We start from the raw sequence: 21,230 nt of genomic DNA, 5'->3' as shown, positions 1-21,230 counted from the left end.
ACTCCCCCCCCCCCCCCCCCCCCAGCCTACAGTACTTAACTCTGAGAAGTTACGTTCTCCATAAGAAACACACGTCCCGTCATAAAAGATACTTTTATATTGTCTTTATTTGAAATTCTGTCACGTACATTAGCTCAGGAAAGATCACCGAAGAGTTTACAGATCTCATTAAAACCAGAAACATAAGGTGAGAAAGTTCGCTCTGCTGTACACACTCAGCCTCACGTCACAGTGTCCGACTGAAATGCTTTTCCTGACCAAGCCGGAGGGAACTCAGACATCATAACAGTTCCGCACCTGTGTTTTTGCTCTCTGCCAAATGTGGACTAATAGGATATTTGGTACGGGTGGGGTTGTTTGGTAAAACTGAGGTGAGACTTACACAACAGTTGCTCCAGCTGGTTCCAATTCTCTGGAATTCAAAGCAGAAATAAAAGTGCTTTAACGTGTGTCTTGAGGGACTGTGTGGTGGTGGTGTTGGGTTAGGGGGCTCTTTAGGCCCCTGTCGCTCCGTGGTTCTGGGGCACAGCTTCAGTCAGTACCAGCCAAGACCCAGGGCCCATCCTGGGTCTGGAGCCAGGCAGCTGGGCCTCCCGTCCTAGTGCCACGCGGGGCCCGGTGAGCCGAAAGGGGCGTACAGGACAGGAGCCCGATTCACAAACGAGCTCCTTAAGTCTGGACAGGAACGGAGAAGGGAAATGGAAGCTTTGAAGTGGAGATTGAACAGTATTACGACGCGAGCCGCGAAAAGGCTCGCGACGGAGAGCTTAATCATTCCGACCTCCTTTCAAAATCTCATTCCAACTCATCTGGTCTGTGTTTGAACATGAATAGGATCTATTTGTGGCGTTGTGAAGGCACCGGTTTGAGAAAAAACTGATTTAATATGGGCTCTGGTGTGCACACATGGAAAACAGCGCTTAATTCTGAGATAATAAAACATACATGTGTATAAAAGTTTTCCTTCAACATGAAACATGATTTTGTCAGGTACAGTCAGGCTCATAGTGGCTGGCAGTCAGGATTGTGAAGGCACAACACATGAACAGCGCCCGCGTATTAGACACATTCAAACTGAATACACAAGAAACAAGACAAATAAATTACCATTTCAAAACCATTTTCAAAATGGCTTTTCAACAAATTACGACCTTCATCTATGTTCAAAGGAGAAACTAAATATGTGGGTTTCTGACTGGGGAAAATATAGAGACCGAATTTGACGGGTTTTTTTATCGCTAAAAACAATGCAGTGATTGTGATCTAGTGGTATACCATTCTTAAACATCCAACCAAACTCACACAATCCACATCACCAACCCACTACAGTTCATTTCACTCAGCTAAAATATTCACACCAATCTCAAACTCACTAAGGTGCACTAAAATGAGACTAATGTAGACATTCCCCCTTTGACTATGGTCTTAATGCCTGCGTATCTGCCCTTCCATTTGCTGCAATCTCTGAATGTTCCGAATATTTGGTTATTTTGAAATAAACATATATAAAATTTAATAAAAAAACACAGAAGTAAAAAAAAAAAAAACGCTAAAGGAATAGACGTCAACAAGCGTGTCCCGGTAAAGGTGCCTCTGCCTCATGGGGGGGGGGGGAGGCAGTCTGCCTCACGGGGGATGGGGGGGGGGGGGCAGTCTGCCTCACGGGGGAGGGGGGGGAGGCAGTCTGCCTCACGGGGGATGGGGGGGAGGCAGTCTGCCTCACGGGGGAGGGGGGGGGAGGCAGTCTGCCTCACGGGGGAGGGGGGGGAGGCAGTCTGCCTCACGGGGGAGGGGGGGGGGGGGCAGTCTGCCTCACGGGGGAGGGGGGGGAGGCAGTCTGCCTCACGGGGGAAGGGGGGGGGGCAGTCTGCCTCACGGGGGAGGGGGAGGGGGAGAGGCAGTCTGCCTCACGGGGGAGGGGGAGGGAGAGGCAGTCGTGTTTTCGAGTTAGGGCCGGTTGCACCCTGCATCCTGCCGGAGGCCGGGAGACTACAGGAAGCGCCCTCAGTCGGTCCAGTGGTTTGTGGGATATGTAGTGAGAGTGGTTGTGGGCTGTGGGGGGCTCCAGGGCCCTGCTCATACAGGACCCGGGTAGCCGTAATGGTTGTTGTGTTCGGCGTCGACAATCTGCAGGCTGGCTTTGCGCTCCGACTCCTCGTTCTCGGCCGCCTGCGGGGCGGAGCAGCGCTGGGGACGCTGCTTGAAGAAGTCTGACACGAAGCGCACCTGCAGGGAGGAGAGGAGAGGGGGGGAGGAGAGGAGAGGGGGGAGGAGAGGAGAGGGGGGAGGAGCAGAGGAGAGGGGGGGCAGAGGGGAGGAGAGGGGGGAGGGGAGTGTAGAGGAGAGGGGCAGAGGAGAGGGGGGAGGAGAGGGGAGGGGGGGAGGGGAGTGGAGAGGGGGGAGAGGAGAGGGGAGGAGAGGAGGAGAAGGGGGGAGGGGAGAGGAGAGGGGAGAGAGAGAGGGGAGACGGGAGAAAGAGAGGGAGAGAGAGAGAGAGAGGGGGAGAGAGAGAGAGAGGAGGGGAGACACGACAGAGAGAGAGAGAGAGAGAGAGAGAGAGAGAGGGGAGACGTGAGAGAGAGAGGGAGCGGAGGAACGAGAGAGAGGGGGTAGAGGAGAAAGAGAGGGTTAAAGTATAGAGAGTGGAGGGGGGGGGGGGGAGGGAGAGAGACGGAAGGAGGCGTGAGGGAGTAGTTGCGGTCTAAGGGCAGGTCATTCCCCCCCAGGGAAGGCTCTCAGGGCCAGGGCTGGAAAGTGTGACTGCAGGACCTCGGCGCGGAGCTCCCTCACAGCTGCCAGACACACATCTGAGAGGAACACACAGAAAGCTGCTTCCTCCAGGCGGGCCGGACAAGCCCATAAAACACGGTGGGCCCTGGAGGGTCTCCAATTACACCCAGCCCTCTGAGAGACATTTACATTACATTTTACATTCAGTCATTTAGCAGACGCTCTTATCCAGAGCGACTTACAGTAAGTGCAGGGACATTCCCCCGAGGCAAGTAGGGTGAAGTGCCTTGCCCAAGGACACAACGTCAGTTGGCACGGCTGGGAATTGAACCAGCGACCTTCTGATTACTAGCCTGATTCTCTAACCGCTCAGCCACCTGAGTCAGGTACTGTAGAGACCCTTTCCCAGGCACGACTCGAGCCCCGCGTCCATCTCCAGGCCTCCACCGCCAGGTGAAGCTGCATTGGGGCTCAAATCAACACAGGAAGCCCCGCCCCCCACGGTTCCAGGCCAGCTGGGAGACTCACATTCAGGACGGCGACCAGGGCTCCCTGCAGGAGCCCCACCAGCACGTCGCTCCAGTGGTGCTTGTAATCCGACACGCGGGTGTAGCCCACATACACCGCGAACGCCACCAGGAAGAACTGGATGGTGGGCCGGAGGAGTCGGGCCCACTTAGCCGCCAACCTCGCCTGGACGTAGAGCTGCAGAGAAAGACAGATAGAGAGAGATAGAGACACACAGGGAGAGACAGAGAGAGAGACAGAGAGAGAAAGACAGAGAGAGATAGAGAGACACAGAAAGAGAGAGAGACACAGAAAGAGAGATAGAGTGACAGACAGAGAGACACAGAGAGAGATAGAGAGACAGAGAGAGAGAGAGAGAGAGAGAGAGAGAGAGAGAGAGAGAGAGAGAGACATGTGGAGGAAGTAGACAGACAGTCGACCTATAAGTATTGCTTTCAATAGATCATTTTCCATTACTGCTGGTCGACGCCATTAGTGGTTTTGGCCATGTGACCAAATAAGGTTACGTTGCTCCGAGATGGTGCAACGATAGTCTCTATTGTCTGGTCAGTTTACATACAAACAGTGGAGCATTACGATTACAGTAAAATGGGTCAACCAAAACAAAACTTGTCAACTCCTCAACAAGAGTTTGATATCTAACATCTGTCTGCAAACACCAGCCCTGCAGTACACCAGCCCTGCAGTACACCAGTTCCGCAGTACACCAGCCCTGCAGTACACCAGCCCTGCAGTACACCAGCTCCGCAGTGTGATAACAGAAATTGAAGGTTCTGTTTCAAATCCAAGAGTGAGGCAGAGCGAGGGAGAATCGCGAAAACGCTTAAAAAGGTGTTGAATGTGAGTCTAATTTATGCTCAGTATGGACTGAAAAACCTATTCACAGAGGCACAGTTGCTACCAGAAAATATGAAACTGACGCACACACACACATACACAGTTAGCTAATGGGGTCCTATTAGAGGGAGAGGGAGTAGAAACTGGCATCCTTGCAAGGTCTCTCTACCACACACGCAGTCTGTGCAGTGGCCACAAGGCTAACTCTGCCCGCAGAAAGAAGGGCAAAAGATGGAGTCCAGGGCCATGATTCCGATCGCAAACACAACCGACTAACCGGTGACTAAGTGTTTTGATTGGCCGTGAAAAGCCAAGGCGTCCATGGCCAAGCCCGTTCATAAACACACAGACTGACAAGGCCCAGGCCCTGAACTAGATAATCCCAGAGAACCCTGGGAAACATCAGCTCCGTCCAACACCAAGTCACTCCCCTGGTCTCCACGACGTCACCCTTGCCCTTATATGTCCATGAGTCCGACCCTACCAAGCCTGTTTGTTTTTCCTCCCAGCCAGACAATTAGTTGGGATCAAAACACTGAAGGACTCGTGTCTTCTTCGTCCCGCCTCCTACAGACTCACCGCCAGGAACAGCATGCAGTACATCCCAAAGGACGAATGGCCCGAGTAGAAGGATAGCCTGTAAAACAAAATGGACACGATTGGAGGTTGAAACCTGCAACAAGCCTATGGCCAAAGGATTGGTTTTGTCAGCCTGTGTCCCACTGCAAAAACTCAACATCTAACTACAGTACGTGTGATCATCTTGTTTGACATATAAATCGAGTTGGATATGTGTCTGGTATAAATGGCTCACCTAGTGACTTCATGTAAGTGAACACATTATTTTTAAGAGATATTATCAGGTGAAATGTTCACTGGCAGCCAGCGTGACTTGCTTTAAGCATGAGCAAGTTTGTCAGTAATATTTCTTGACTTTGACTGGGCATGTTTGCAGCGCGGCACCTGGATTCTGTGACTGCATGGGAGGGGCCAGTGCAGTTGATCCCCAGCACGTAGCCCTTGCACGCCTTGGGGGCGCAAACGGCCATGAAGTTGGGCCTTGGACGCCCGATGGTGAACTTGGCCAGGTCGGTCAGCGATTGGCTGACGGCGGCCCCGAACAGGAAGGTGCCGAGCACCTTGTAGAGCGCCGACACGTACTGGTTGAAGTCTGAGTTGGAGTAGATCCTCTTGCTGTACACCAGGTAGGCCTCCCCACAGGAGATCTGAGGGAGAGACAAGGGGGGAGGGGGAAGAGGAAGGGGGTGAGAGAGGGAGACATGGGATTAAAGAGAGAGAGAGAGAGAGAGAGAGAACGTTTGTGTGAGACACAGAGAGAGAGAGAGAAAGAGAGAGAGAAAGAGAGAACGTTTGTGTGAGAGAGTGAAACAGAGTGAGAGAGAGAACGTTTGTGTGAGATAGTGAGACAGAGAGAGAGACAGAGAGTGAGACAGAGAGAGAGTGTGAGAGAGAGACAGAGAGAGAGACAGATAGAGAGTGAGACAGAGAGAGAGTGAGACAGAGAGAGACAGTTTGTGTGAGATAGTGAGAGAGAGAAAGAGAGAGAGTGAGAGAGAGAGACAGAGTGAGAGAGAGAGTGTGTGAGAGAGACAGAGTGAGACAGAGAGAGAGTGTGTGAGAGAGAGAGAGCGAGACAGAGTGCAAATGTATTTCCTCAGCGATCGGAGGACGAAGCGCAGGCCGAGGCCGGGCGTCGGCGAGGGGGGGGGCGGAGATTGACGGGGCTTACGATGACAACGGTGCAGGAGATGGTGACGACAGCCAGGGTGCCGTGGGTGATGGTGTCGGGCTTGAGCGGGTACTGGATGGTCTCGTCGTCACAGTACACGCCGCGCTGGTACGGCCGGAACACCAGGTTCATGACCACGAAGGGCAGGGCCGCTAATTGGACGAAACAACAACCAATCAGAAGACAGAACATCACATCACATCTAACTGTCTGGAGGCCTGCGGTTCATTAATGTGATGCGTGTAGTCGTAGAAACACAGTCCTGACATGACCTGAGAAACCTTTAACAAGACAGAGCTCACACAGATGCAATGCATATCTGAGACAAAAAAAAAAAAGACAAAAAAAAAAAATTACTAAATGAGACGAGGCGTTTGCACGGCTGTGGATTTCTTAAAACACACGTGTGGGTGCGTCACGCACACCCAGAACCTTCTCCCAACTATACGTCTTTAACAAGAGGGATGTGGCTGAGAGCGCTAACACGTCTGGATGTATGTCTTCCCCAGGTTCATGTGCACATAGATATATATAAACACTAGATGTCTTACGGCGGAGTCTAGAACGTCCGCACGTGGCGGCCATCTTGCTACAGTCAACTCGCTCAAATCTGCACGTGTATACACACAGACGCACACACGCAGCACATACACGTAGACACGCGCACATTCAAGTACACACGCGCACACACACACTGTGTGATGCGCAGCCACAGGCAGGTCGTTAAGTGTTTGTTGCAGTCCAGTCCTCTTCCTGTTCAGCACTGCAGCAGATGAAGACCAGAAGCTGTTCAACACAGATAGTCCTGCTCACAGACAGTCCTGCTCACAGACAGTACTGCTCACAGACAGCGCCGCTCACAGACAGCCCTGCTCACAGACAGCCCTGCTCACAGACAGCGTTGCTCACAGACAGTCCTGCTCACGACAGCCCTGCTCACAGACAGTCCTGCTCACAGACAGTGCTGCTCACAGACAGTCCTGCTCACAGACAGTACTGCTCACAGACAGTCCTGCTCACAGACAGTACTGCTCACAGACAGTACTGCTCACAGACAGTACTGCTCACAGACAGTACTGCTCACAGACAGTACTGCTCACAGACAGTGCTGCTCACAGACAGCACCGCTCACAGACAGTGCGACTAAAACAGCTCATTTGCACAACTGCTAAAGTGTGGGGTGGTTTGGTCAAACCTCAAGCACTTCTGTGTAGAACCAGGAGTGGAACACAGTGGGCTGCAGGGTGTGTGTGTGTGTGTGTGTGTGCCTTGGGGTGGATGGAAATGCCTTGCTGCCGCATACTAAATGAAAGAAAAACAGTTGTGAAAAAATATTACATACACTTGTAAAAAATGCTGTTTCAAAGTGTGTATTTCTATTAAAAGACTCCCTCCCATTATAAAAAATTTCTGTTAATGACATAATTCCAGGTTTGTTTCCAGACAGACAAACAGTAGTGCTGATCAAGCAATGACTCACAGAGAAATAATTGAAAAGTAATAATACATCATAGAAAATATGAAAAGAGCAAACTAACGACAAAGGTGGAGCAGATACATCTGTAGAAGGGTAGGACTAATACACTGACATCATTCACCACACCAATATAACCAGAAATAACAGTGCTATCGTGCCCTAGTCAAGTCATGTACAGTGTCAAGCTCCAGCCAGCTTTGTCTACATGGTACTTTGTAGCCTGGTGTACATGAGATGAAGAAAGATACTGTTGTTTTCCATCTCCATCTCTTTCACACACGCACGCACGCACGCACGCACGCACACACGCACACACGCACACACGCACACACGCACACACACACACACACACACACACACACACTCCCCGTAAAGACACCTCAGGAACAAAGGCTACCATTGGCTGAGAAGACACCAAGGCCAGCACTAAATAGAAGCTTTGTGTCGAGGGGAACAACAGGATATACAGGCACAGAGTGCTGTCTCTAAGCCCAGCCTGGCTGCTACTGTGAATAACACGAAACTCTGGAAAAACTGAGCGTGGAAACTGATACACCCAAGATAACAACTAGCTTTTACATTTAGTCATTTAGCAGACACTCTTATCCAGAGCGACTTACAGTAAGTACAGGGACATTCCCCCCGAGGCAAGTACGGTGAAGTGCCTTGCCCAAGGAGACGACGTCATTTGGCACGGCTGGGAATCTTGGCAACCTTCAGATTACTAGCCCGATTCCCTAACCGCTCAGCCACCTGACTCCACCTGACTCCCTACTGACTCCCCCACTTTTAGAGACTTCCAAGATTCGTAGAAAGACCTCTCGTGTAGTTGTGTTCGAGTTGGACAGGATTTAAAAGCCAATTTAAAACACAAGCACGCAACCAAACACACTGGGGAAATGAGAAACCATTAGGTGTCATTTTACAAGCCTGCGTCACTGAGTGACGACTTCACACTTCAACAGGTCACCTGTGTCTTCCCTCCCTCACCACCTCCCTCTTTCCTCTCCCTCCCTCACCTCCCTCCATCCCTCCCTCACCACCTCCCTCTTTCCTCTCCCTCCCTCACCTCCCTCCCTCCCTCCCTCACCACCTCCCTCTTTCCTCTCCCTCCCTCACCTCCCTCCATCCCTCCCTCACCACCTCCCTCTTTCCTCTCCCTCCCTCACCTCCCTCCCTCCCTCCCTCACCACCTCCCTCTTTCCTCTCCCTCCCTCCCTCCCTCCCCTCCCCTCACCACAATGTCTGCTAGCAGCAGCAGCTGTGCTCCACCTGGTCTGACTGAAAGCCTCCCTTCCCCTCATCGCACACAGAGAAAGGCAGGGAGACAGTGTTGACACAGGGGCTCGTCTGTCAGGGACACAGACTCAGCCACGGCTTGACACCTGCAGCAGCCTCCCCCCGGGCCCCTCCCCCCGGGCCCCTCCCCCCCTGTACCCTCGTCCTCCACCACCTCCTCTCCCTGCTACACCTACTCTACCGGCTCCACTACCTACTCTACCTCCTCCACCACCTCCTCTCCCTGCTACACCTACTCTACCGGCTCCACTACCTACTCTACCTCCTCCACCACCTCCTCTCCCTGCTACACCTACTCTACCGGCTCCACTACCTACTCTACCTCCTCCACCACCTCCTCTCCCTGCTACACCTACTCTACCGGCTCCACTACCTACTCTACCTCTTCCACCACCTCCTCTCCCTGCTACACCTACTCTACCGGCTCCACTACCTACTCTACCTCCTCCACCACCTCCTCTCCCTGCTACACCTACTCTACCGGCTCCACTACCTACTCTACCTCCTCCACCACCTCCTCTCCCTGCTACACCTACTCTACCGGCTCCACTACCTACTCTACCTCCTCCACCACCTCCTCTCCCTGCTACACCTACTCTACCGGCTCCACTACCTACTCTACCTCTTCCACCACCTCCTCTCCCTGCTACACCTACTCTACCGGCTCCACTACCTACTCTACCTCCTCCACCACCTCCTCTCCCTGCTACACCTACTCTACCGGCTCCACTACCTACTCTACCTCCTCCACCACCTCCTCTCCCTGCTACACCTACTCTACCGGCTCCACTACCTACTCTACCTCCTCCACCACCTCCTCTCCCTGCTACACCTACTCTACCGGCTCCACTACCTACTCTACCTCCTCCACCACCTCCTCTCCCTGCTACACCTACTCTACCGGCTCCACTACCTACTCTACCTCCTCCACCACCTCCTCTCCCTGCTACACCTACTCTACCGGCTCCACTACCTACTCTACCTCCTCCACCACCTCCTCTCCCTGCTACACCTACTCTACCGGCTCCACTACCTACTCTACCTCCTCCACCACCTCCTCTCCCTGCTACACCTACTCTACCGGCTCCACTACCTACTCTACCTCCTCCACCACCTCCTCTCCCTGCTACACCTACTCTACCGGCTCCACTACCTACTCTACCTCCTCCACCACCTCCTCTCCCTGCTACACCTACTCTACCGGCTCCACTACCTACTCTACCTCCTCCACCACCTCCTCTCCCTGCTACACCTACTCTACCGGCTCCACTACCTACTCTACCTCCTCCACCACCTCCTCTCCCTGCTACACCTACTCTACCGGCTCCACTACCTACTCTACCTCCTCCACCACCTCCTCTCCCTGCTACACCTACTCTACCGGCTCCACTACCTACTCTACCTCCTCCACCACCTCCTCTCCCTGCTACACCTACTCTACCGGCTCCACTACCTACTCTACCTCCTCCACCACCTCCTCTCCCTGCTACACCTACTCTACCGGCTCCACTACCTACTCTACCTCCTCCACCACCTCCTCTCCCTGCTACACCTACTCTACCGGCTCCACTACCTACTCTACCTCCTCCACCACCTCCTCTCCCTGCTACACCTACTCTACCGGCTCCACTACCTACTCTACCTCCTCCACCACCTCCTCTCCCTGCTACACCTACTCTACCGGCTCCACTACCTACTCTACCTCCTCCACCACCTCCTCTCCCTGCTACACCTACTCTACCGGCTCCACTACCTACTCTACCTCCTCCACCACCTCCTCTCCCTGCTACACCTACTCTACCGGCTCCACTACCTACTCTACCTCCTCCACCACCTCCTCTCCCTGCTACACCTACTCTACCGGCTCCACTACCTACTCTACCTCCTCCACCACCTCCTCTCCCTGCTACACCTACTCTACCGGCTCCACTACCTACTCTACCTCCTCCACCACCTCCTCTCCCTGCTACACCTACTCTACCGGCTCCACTACCTACTCTACCTCCTCCACCACCTCCTCTCCCTGCTACACCTACTCTACCGGCTCCACTACCTACTCTACCTCCTCCACCACCTCCTCTCCCTGCTACACCTACTCTACCGGCTCCACTACCTACTCTACCTCCTCCACCACCTCCTCTCCCTGCTACACCTACTCTACCGGCTCCACTACCTACTCTACCTCCTCCACCACCTCCTCTCCCTGCTACACCTACTCTACCGGCTCCACTACCTACTCTACCTCCTCCACCACCTCCTCTCCCTGCTACACCTACTCTACCGGCTCCACTACCTACTCTACCTCCTCCACCACCTCCTCTCCCTGCTACACCTACTCTACCGGCTCCACTACCTACTCTACCTCCTCCACCACCTCCTCTCCCTGCTACACCTACTCTACCGGCTCCACTACCTACTCTACCTCCTCCACCACCTCCTCTCCCTGCTACACCTACTCTACCGGCTCCACTACCTACTCTACCTCCTCCACCACCTCCTCTCCCTGCTACACCTACTCTACCGGCTCCACTACCTACTCTACCTCCTCCACCACCTCCTCTCCCTGCTACACCTACTCTACCGGCTCCACTACCTACTCTACCTCCTCCACCACCTCCTCTCCCTGCTACACCTACTCTACCGGCTCCACTACCTACTCTACCTCCTCCACCACCTCCTCTCCCTGCTACACCTACTCTACCGGCTCCACTACCTACTCTACCTCCTCCACCACCTCCTCTCCCTGCTACACCTACTCTACCGGCTCCACTACCTACTCTACCTCCTCCACCACCTCCTCTCCCTGCTACACCTACTCTACCGGCTCCACTACCTACTCTACCTCCTCCACCACCTCCTCTCCCTGCTACACCTACTCTACCGGCTCCACTACCTACTCTACCTCCTCCACCACCTCCTCTCCCTGCTACACCTACTCTACCGGCTCCACTACCTACTCTACCTCCTCCACCACCTCCTCTCCCTGCTACACCTACTCTACCGGCTCCACTACCTACTCTACCTCCTCCACCACCTCCTCTCCCTGCTACACCTACTCTACCGGCTCCACTACCTACTCTACCTCCTCCACCACCTCCTCTCCCTGCTACACCTACTCTACCGGCTCCACTACCTACTCTACCTCCTCCACCACCTCCTCTCCCTGCTACACCTACTCTACCGGCTCCACTACCTACTCTACCTCCTCCACCACCTCCTCTCCCTGCTACACCTACTCTACCGGCTCCACTACCTACTCTACCTCCTCCACCACCTCCTCTCCCTGCTACACCTACTCTACCGGCTCCACTACCTACTCTACCTCCTCCACCACCTCCTCTCCCTGCTACACCTACTCTACCGGCTCCACTACCTACTCTACCTCCTCCACCACCTCCTCTCCCTGCTACACCTACTCTACCGGCTCCACTACCTACTCTACCTCCTCCACCACCTCCTCTCCCTGCTACACCTACTCTACCGGCTCCACTACCTACTCTACCTCCTCCACCACCTCCTCTCCCTGCTACACCTACTCTACCGGCTCCACTACCTACTCTACCTCCTCCACCACCTCCTCTCCCTGCTACACCTACTCTACCGGCTCCACTACCTACTCTACCTCCTCCACCACCTCCTCTCCCTGCTACACCTACTCTACCGGCTCCACTACCTACTCTACCTCCTCCACCACCTCCTCTCCCTGCTACACCTACTCTACCGGCTCCACTACCTACTCTACCTCCTCCACCACCTCCTCTCCCTGCTACACCTACTCTACCGGCTCCACTACCTACTCTACCTCCTCCACCACCTCCTCTCCCTGCTACACCTACTCTACCGGCTCCACTACCTACTCTACCTCCTCCACCACCTCCTCTCCCTGCTACACCTACTCTACCGGCTCCACTACCTACTCTACCTCCTCCACCACCTCCTCTCCCTGCTACACCTACTCTACCGGCTCCACTACCTACTCTACCTCCTCCACCACCTCCTCTCCCTGCTACACCTACTCTACCGGCTCCACTACCTACTCTACCTCCTCCACCACCTCCTCTCCCTGCTACACCTACTCTACCGGCTCCACTACCTACTCTACCTCCTCCACCACCTCCTCTCCCTGCTACACCTACTCTACCGGCTCCACTACCTACTCTACCTCCTCCACCACCTCCTCTCCCTGCTACACCTACTCTACCGGCTCCACTACCTACTCTACCTCCTCCACCACCTCCTCTCCCTGCTACACCTACTCTACCGGCTCCACTACCTACTCTACCTCCTCCACCACCTCCTCTCCCTGCTACACCTACTCTACCGGCTCCACTACCTACTCTACCTCCTCCACCACCTCCTCTCCCTGCTACACCTACTCTACCGGCTCCACTACCTACTCTACCTCCTCCACCACCTCCTCGTCCAGCACCAGAGGGTCAACTGCCCCTGCCTGCTTCTCCTTCACGATCATGCTACCAGGGGGTGGGAATACTCACAGCATGTAAGGGATTAAATACGGTGATGAAAAAGTGACAGATTTCAGCCCTCTGGGTCGTACTAGACCGTGTTTCCGGTTGGTTCCGTGCTTATAACAAACTTTGACACACACATAAACAGCAGCAGGCACTTTTGTACCGAAACCTGGTCTGGACGGTCTTTTTTGGAAATGTTTATTTCCCTAACACAACGTGGTGAAAATTACTTGAAGCTGGTAGTTTATACTTAAGTCTGCATAGTAGAAACGGTGTATAAGCACTCTTTGTACACCGCTTTTTGTGTTTTTTTTTTAAACTGTTAATCATACTTTTAACACCTTCTTTCAACGTGATCCCTGAATCAGCTTAATATAATGTGTCAAAATCTGTTATTATGATGATCTACTGTACCCAAGACGAACATAAGTTGCTCTTGTGCATTTCAAGTTCAAATCCGACAGTGTGCTGTGCTTGGGCACACAGCCGGCTGGTTGAGCAGAGCCCAACCGGGACACCTGGCCTGAAATAACCCTCTCCTGGCTTGTAAATCTGTGTGCCTTTAAATGTCTGTATTCACAACACAGCATTTATTCAAGAGACACTTCTCCCCAACATGTCGGCCGTAAATCTCCATGTTTTTATTAAAATATTGGTTTTCAGAAGAAGCTGCCAAAACATCTGGATCGCTGTCTTGGGTTGAGCGACAACTTCTGAGAAGGCGTGTGTAAGAGAGAGAAAGACACACAGAGAGAGAGAGAGACAGAGAGAGAGACAGAGAGAGAGACAGAGAGAGGGACAGAGAGAGAGACAGAGAGAGAGACAGAGAGAGAGAGAGAGAGAGAGACAGAGAGAGACAGAGAGTGTGTGTGTGTGTGCGCAGCGTGTGCCATAACCACCCCTTCAACCAATCCCGACCCGCCGTCTTGAAAACACGCACACAGACGGAGACAAACACAGGCCTTCACAGGCAGAAATAGACACCCAGACTGACATCCACCCAGCAACACCAGAGCCTGTGTCGGGAGAGAGAGAGCGGAAGGAAGCAAAAGGAGAACACGCCATAATACCCCATGACACATCCATGGAGCTTAGAGACCTTCCAGACCAGGCTTCTGTTGAGGTTCTGCCCCCCCCCCCCCTGCCATGCATGTCTGTCTGGCCTCCAGGCTTGCTTGGCCCCTGGGCCTGCCTGGCCCCTGGTTCTTCTCAGAGAGATGGACGGGAGAAGGCTGTTAGGCTTCAGGAGCGTCTATCTCAAATCCTGGAGAAGGCCTGGTGGTGTGTTACCTCAGACCTAAGCTACCCATCACCTTCCCAGACACCACAGCACAGAATTCTACTTCCTATGTTCAAGATCCTCCCTTTTCCAACTGAAGCTACCTGGTCTCTCCCAAACTCAGGATTACATGTTCAAGCGCTACGGATGTCCTTCCATCGCCGCTGCTGGGGTTTCAGGTCAGTGTTGAGCTCACCAACTTCAATTCAGTCATTTAACCCCCCCCCCTCACTCTCTTTCATTCAATCCTCTCGTTCTCCTCCATTCCATCAATTGTGGCATCCTCCCACACATTCTCTCGGGGGTAAATATAGTGTCTGAACGGAGGCTTGCTTTATTTAGCTGGGAGATGTGCAATTACACGTGATGATGTGGACCACAGTCTCACAGTCTCACTCCGGGCGCAGAGCCTCCCCTTGTCACTTCCTGTCCGGGCCTCCCTCCAGCCTCCCCTCGGGGTCGGGGCTGGGGTCGAAGTTCAGGGACACTTCCTTTTCTCACAGGACAGAATGTTCCTCTTCTCTCTGTTCTCAGGGCCATCCTGGCCTCACAATCTCTCCCTCTCGTCCTTTACGACTTATGTTTCCCGTGTCTCATTTGATCTCTCCTCTCCCTCTTGCACTCTCTCTCTCCCCCGTCTCTCTCGTTCACTCTCTCTCTCTCCTGTCTCCCTCTTTCATTCTCTCTCTCCCCTCTCCCTCTCTTTCCCCCCCCTCCTGTCTTCCTCTCCCTCATTCACTGTCTGCCGTCTCCCTCTCTCTCCTCTCCCCCTCTCTCTCTCAATCTCCCTCTTCAATCCCTCTCTCTCTCCGAACCCTCTCTCCTCTCCCCTTCTATCTCTCAATCTCCCTCTTCTCTCCCTCTCTCTCCTAACCCTCTCAATCTCCCTCTTCTCTCCCTCTCTCCTAACCCTCTCTCTCTCCTCTCCCTCTCTCGCTCTCACAATCTCCCTGTTCTCTCCCTCTCTCTCTTTCTCTCTCCTCTCTCTCCAGGTAGGCATTGTGGTAGCAGCTGCAGGGCCCTCCAGTAGGTATTCTCTCCTGCTCCTGTCTCTCCTCTCCCTGCCTGAGCTGACTAACGTGGAAGGTATGTGCTGAGCGGACAACCTCTGCCTTCCAGTCTGGCATTCCAATTCACACACAAGAAAACGCCCAAACGTCCACAGTCACACTAAAGCCAGCCGGCTTCGCCAGCCCTTCATCTTAATCCCTCTGTTTCGCTCCCTTCATCATTTGCGCATTCCGAGCAGCAAGCAGAGCAGAGAAGTAGCTCAACCTGGAAGTCGCTCAACAACTACAACCGCAGATGCAACTGAGCAGCTGGTCAATAGGCAGTTCCCTGGGACTTGTAGTTTCTGATTGACTCGATTTTATGACTAAAAACCCTGTGCCTCTGTGTCGATCCCGCAAGATTACGGCATTACAGCAGGGGGGGGGGGGGTACATTGTAGTAGCATTGCTCAGATGAAGCCATGCATGGTCTTGATAAAGGGGCATGACTTGTGTTCCAAAGACATCAAGTGTCTTGGGACACTTGAGGGAGGGAGTCAGGTGGCTGAGCGTTTTTTTTTTGTCATTTTAGCAGACGCTCTTATCCAGAGCGACTTACAGTGAGTACAGGGACATTCCCCCGAGGCAAGTAGGGTGAAGTGCCTTGCCCAAGGACACAACGTCAGTTGGCATGACCGGGAATCGAACTGGCAACCTTCGGATTACTAGCCCGATTCCCTCACCACTCAGCCACCTGACTCCCCATATGTAAAGTGGATAGAGTAGCTCGTCCACAAGGAAAGTGAAGCTTCAGGTAAAAGTGTATTATGGAGCTAGCGGAACGACTCGACACCGGGTTACCCTCCACGGCTGCTATACAGCCTCTTGGCGGTGCCGCCGTGACGGTACGTGATCATCTCGTCCTCCTCGTCTTTCCACAACAGAGCGGCTCTCCCCTGAGGAACCGTCCCCTGGATGTGTCTCCCGCCCTGGCCTTGAGAGCTCACCACGGTGGCTCTTCACAAAGCCACCGCCTGGGAACTTAGGCTCCATGCAGAACCACACGTGGCTCCATCTAAAAGCCACCCCCGACCGCCTCGCGGGGGGGGAGGGGGGCGGGGAGCGTGTGGGGATGTGGTCCAAAGCATACACAGCCACAATCTAAAACCGCACTAAAAGCCCTTAACTGATAAGTCACTTCCTGGAAATAGGGATATTCCATTTTACAATGATGTTGAAGTTGGATAAAGACAGATAAAGATAAAGAACAATAATAACATGATACAGTGAGGAGTCACATGACATGTATGTTAGTTCCAGTGCACCACAACAGCCCTCAGGGGGGCAGAAACATCAGTGAGGTGGGTGAATCAGATACTCTCTAATAACTTCTCCAACGTGCATGTTATCACGGGGCAGACTAGTTATAGCTTAATAGGAAAAAAAAAAAAATTTGACTGTGTGCGTGTATATGAAAATTCCACTTCGCTGTGTGGCAACCTCAGAAGATATTTGACTCATAAGTCATAAGGTTGATATTTCCTAATACATTTCCTCCAGCTGAAGCAGAGGGCCTGCTACCTCCACGGAGGAATCTAGAGGCAGGGAGCGAGTCTCTCCTGCCCTTCCTCTGAGCTCGGAGCCAACGCCCACAGTCTGTTTGTGCCGAGTGTAGGTTTACACAGACACAGGAAAGGGAGGAAGGGGAGGGGAGAGGAGAGGAGAGAAGGGGAGAGGGGGCAGGGAGAAAGGAGAGGAAAGAGATGCCTCCCCTCCTCCCCTCCTCCCCTCCTCCCAGCCTCCTGGGAGGAGGGGAGGAGGGGAGGAGGGAGGCAGAAGGGGAGGGGAGGAAGGCGGGGAGGGGAACAGAACGAGGAAGTAGTGGGTGAGATTACAAAAAAGGCAAATCAGAAGGAAAAACACAAAGAAATGGAATGAAGGGAGGCCTGGGAGGGACGAGGGCCCGTGGGGGGGGCGAGGGGGGGCGGGGGATCCCACAGGATGGATGAGGTTACAAGACTGAACACTGTCAAATTCAACTCACACCAACCCTCTTCATTACACATCCTCCTCATCCTCCTCCTTAGAGAACCCCTCCCTGCCTGGGAGAATGTCTGCTGTGAGGAAGCCTGGCAACGTCCAGCATATCTACCTGTCATGGCGACTTAATCACCATCACTCCTTCCTAGCACACACACCAGTTGATAGTTTGACCGAAACTGGGCAAGGCAAGCTGTTAGCAACTACATTGCAACATTGCTGTGATAATATCGATAGCACACGAGATCTCTCGTAACAAGTCAGTTGGCACAAGCATTTCAATTGGAAATTCTCTCTGTTTCAGCCCTTCCGTTTATTAAAGAAAAGCTATTGTGATATCGAAACAGATGTCAGAGTACATTCACCGGTGGCACGTTCTACTGAGGTTGGCGGGCCACATTATGACTTTCTTTCTGAGAACAAAGGCTCGGGTTTGGTTGTCCCTTGTTCTGGGCGGGGCGGGGAGGGGTGCAGCGGTGGTCTAAATTTGACCCAACGGCTTAATCCCAGACTTGTGACAATGAAACACAGAGGCTTACAGAAGAAAAGGGCCGGGAGAACCAGAGCTCGCTAGCCCCCATGTTCTCACCACTAGAGAATCCCTCCCATCGGACCCTACCATCCAAGCAGGGGGTCAGATGGCTGAGCGGTTCGGGAGTCGGGCTATTAATCAGAAGGTTGTTGGTTCGATTCCCGGCCGTGCAAAATAACATTGTGTCCTTGGGCAAGGCACTTCACCCTACTTGCCTCGGGGAGAATGTCCCTGTACTGACTGTAAGTCGCTCTGGATAAGAGCGTCTGCTAAATGACTAAATGTAAACATGGCAGGCCTGCTGTGGAGGAAATCCCAACAAACAATACAAGTTAATAATTAATAATAATTAAAATGGAGATGATATCAAATAGAAGCCCCCCTTAGATTTGACGTTTGTTCCCACTGAACAGCCTTGGAACGCGCTGCTGCCGATGATGTCACAGAGCATCCTCGTCATCTCCCACGGCAACACAACCGGCAACACAGAAACATGCCGCCAAGGGCCACAGCGATATGCAAAACCTGTCTGCCAACTGCAGATGTGGTTAGAACCGGATGCCTCTACCTACTCCTAGGGTGTCAGGTGGCTGAGCGGTTAGGGAGTCGGGCTAGTAATCTGAAGGTTGCCAGTTCGATTCCCAGCCGTGCCAACTGACGTTGTGTCCTTGGGCAAGGCACTTCACCCTACTTGCCTCGGGGGAATGTCCCTGTACTTACTGTAAGTCGCTCTGGATAAGAGCGTCTGCTAAATGACTAAATGTAAATGTAAATGTAAATTCACTGCACAGGGAGAGTGGTAGGTTATGTCAGACAGGGATTACATGTAAACGAGGCTGGTTTATCATGTTCTGGAGGTTGTTTTGTTAGTTGGCGTATGGTTGAGTCTTGTCTGAGAAACACGGCCACTGAAGGAAACATTTATTTTAAAACTGAAAGAGAATGAAATGTGAATCAAATATTAAAACAATATTAAAAGTTGTTTTGTGTCTTTACAGTAGATGTTTTTACATTCTACCTGCATTTAGCCTGTGTGTTTTAGTCACCTGAGGTCAGTCTCAATTACTCCACAGGAGCCACATTGAAATAATTCCTAATTGAAGTAACATATGTAAGCAATATTCCAGAAAATGTATTGAATGTGGAAATGGGGCATGGTTCTGGGCAGACCACATATTGAGGCGTAAGGGAATAAAGTGCACGCACATGTATATCACATTTCCATAAACAAACGTACAGTTTCCGGAAACTCAGTTAAATCCTGCAAACTCAGTGTACCAGCAGTATAGCAGCCGTGATGGGTGCGAGAATTAGATTTTCTTCTTTTCCCATGGTGCAACTCAAAACCCCATCATACCAGCTGAAATTTATTTGTATACTTAAAAATATACTTCTTTTTTTAAAGACTATCTCTACTTTATGTGAAACACCCTAAATAGGCCTAGTGATTGTGGACAAAACTTTACTCTTTTGTAGTCTGGAATATGAAAACACTAAGTGTAAAAGTGTAGGCAACAATCTGTAGGGGTTATTCCATAATTTAGTTTTTGCTTCTTTGTAAATTGCACCAGATTAAAGGAAAATGGAGACAATTACTTGAAAGGCAGATGATATGTAGGTGGTTAGTGTGTTTTCTGTGCCAATCATGTAGCAAATACATTTACTTAAATGCCTTCACTAAAAGGCAAAATAGTACATCTATATGTGACATTTTCTTCACTGTTCTTTTATATTTTCTTAAAGGGCACATATTTACGTTGGTGGTAGCCTGCCTACCTGAGTAGCTTGTTCTGTAGCCTACCTTAAACTGTTACTGTAAGGTACTGTACTCACCCACTACCACGCACAGCACGTCTACCAGGACGTATATCTTATTTTTCCTGAAGTCCGTCATACCCTGTCCGTTGATAGACGATGTAGCTCAGTCGACAATGTTTTAAAACTTATGTAAGTGAACGATTGTTGACGCGAAGTCCATTGACGGTACAGAGTTGTAAAAGGACAACCTGTATGGCGAGTTCTTCTGTCTACAATTCCCCTACCTGTCCACGACAGACAAGATATGTGTTTACAGTCCAACGAAAATGTTGCTTAACAACAAATAAAAAGAGATTAGGCTGCAACAGTATTGTCTTGCAACGCTGTGCGCACATAGCAGACTTTGCGCTCAACGAAAGGACTGAGAAGAATCCTCGATTTCACAGTGCTTGAGGCAACAGAGAATCCAATATAAACCTTTCTCCACGCAACACGCACAGATCCCTCCTCTCCACTTCCTCACAACCCCAGCCTCAGCCTGACGTCGAAATGGTTCTGTTCCCGCTTGAGCCTATGGAAATCCACGAGAACGTCAACGTAATCCGGACAGTTCACTAACACTACTTCAGTTGCGCGTCCTAATCAACACAAATTCACTTTTAACGTTTAAGTTCACGCATCGTCACAAATGAAAAGTGCTTGACCCTTCATATAACTTCAGTTTGGTTGTTTAACGACACGCTCTCCTCTCCTGCCTGGGCAACCCAATACGGAGTGAATCAATTTCCCCTGGGATGCTGACTCAGCCATAACCAGGTTCGGTTGCTTGACGCCAGGCAGTAAAATGAAAATGGCTGTAAACGAAGCATTAGTTTTGGACATTAATCAAAGGCCCCACGAAGGGGCCCGGACCCACACTGGGCACGCGGCTCACGGCACAGTCTTTAAAACGGAGTGAGAAAAGACAAAACTTCCACTCGGACAAAAGCAAAATAGAGGTTTTTACAAGACCTGCTGGGACTGTAGAACTAGCGTGGCTTAACACCAGCAGGGTTCCTAAGTGCTTGGAGACCGTGTGCCCTCATCACGACAGGACTGAGGGACATTCTACCGCTGCACCACAAAACCCTCCATCGACACACTTATGATTTACCACCCGCAGAAAATCTTCAGAAAGTGTTAATGCTACTGCAACTCAGTTAAACATGAAAAACTAACAATGCGCCTCTCCCCTTAAGCCAGAATATGGAGAGAGATAGCACGTATTTGCTTAGACATATCTGCAACTGGTTTATTGACGTAATAAACATTATCCTCAAGAAGCTTTTGACTTCCATTGATCCCATTGTTTGGCTCTGAAGTGTACTTTATCCCAATTGATCCCTGCCCTCTAGTGGGGTTTATGGGAAGCAAATTTCTTTTCTTTTAAATTCTGGGAGGTTTGAGAGATCACTTATCTGCAAGCAAATTATATTCAAAGTATGTCAGTGTTCTAGGGAATCTTCTGCTTGAGTGGAACTCAATATAGAGTGGCACAGA

At 51.8% G+C, this 21,230-nt stretch overlaps 1 protein-coding gene across 1 annotated transcript; it reads right to left on the bottom strand.

The window, feature by feature from the left end:
- Positions 1–1,929: 1,929 nt before the first annotated feature.
- plpp2b (phospholipid phosphatase 2b) lies at positions 1,930–20,171 on the bottom strand. Its single transcript, XM_067230556.1, has 6 exons — positions 19,767–20,171; positions 5,846–5,997; positions 5,059–5,321; positions 4,675–4,732; positions 3,259–3,435; positions 1,930–2,226 (listed from the first exon to the last, which is right to left on the bottom strand). The coding sequence occupies exons 1-6, from the start codon at positions 19,825–19,827 to the stop codon at positions 2,077–2,079; spliced, it is 861 nt and encodes a 286-aa protein (XP_067086657.1). The 5' UTR covers positions 19,828–20,171; the 3' UTR covers positions 1,930–2,076.
- Positions 20,172–21,230: the final 1,059 nt, after the last annotated feature.

The sequence above is a fragment of the Osmerus mordax genome, chromosome 27 (genome assembly GCF_038355195.1).
Source record: "Osmerus mordax isolate fOsmMor3 chromosome 27, fOsmMor3.pri, whole genome shotgun sequence".
Lineage (NCBI taxonomy): Eukaryota > Metazoa > Chordata > Actinopteri > Osmeriformes > Osmeridae > Osmerus > Osmerus mordax.
This window is presented reverse-complemented; position numbering and strand designations above follow the sequence as displayed.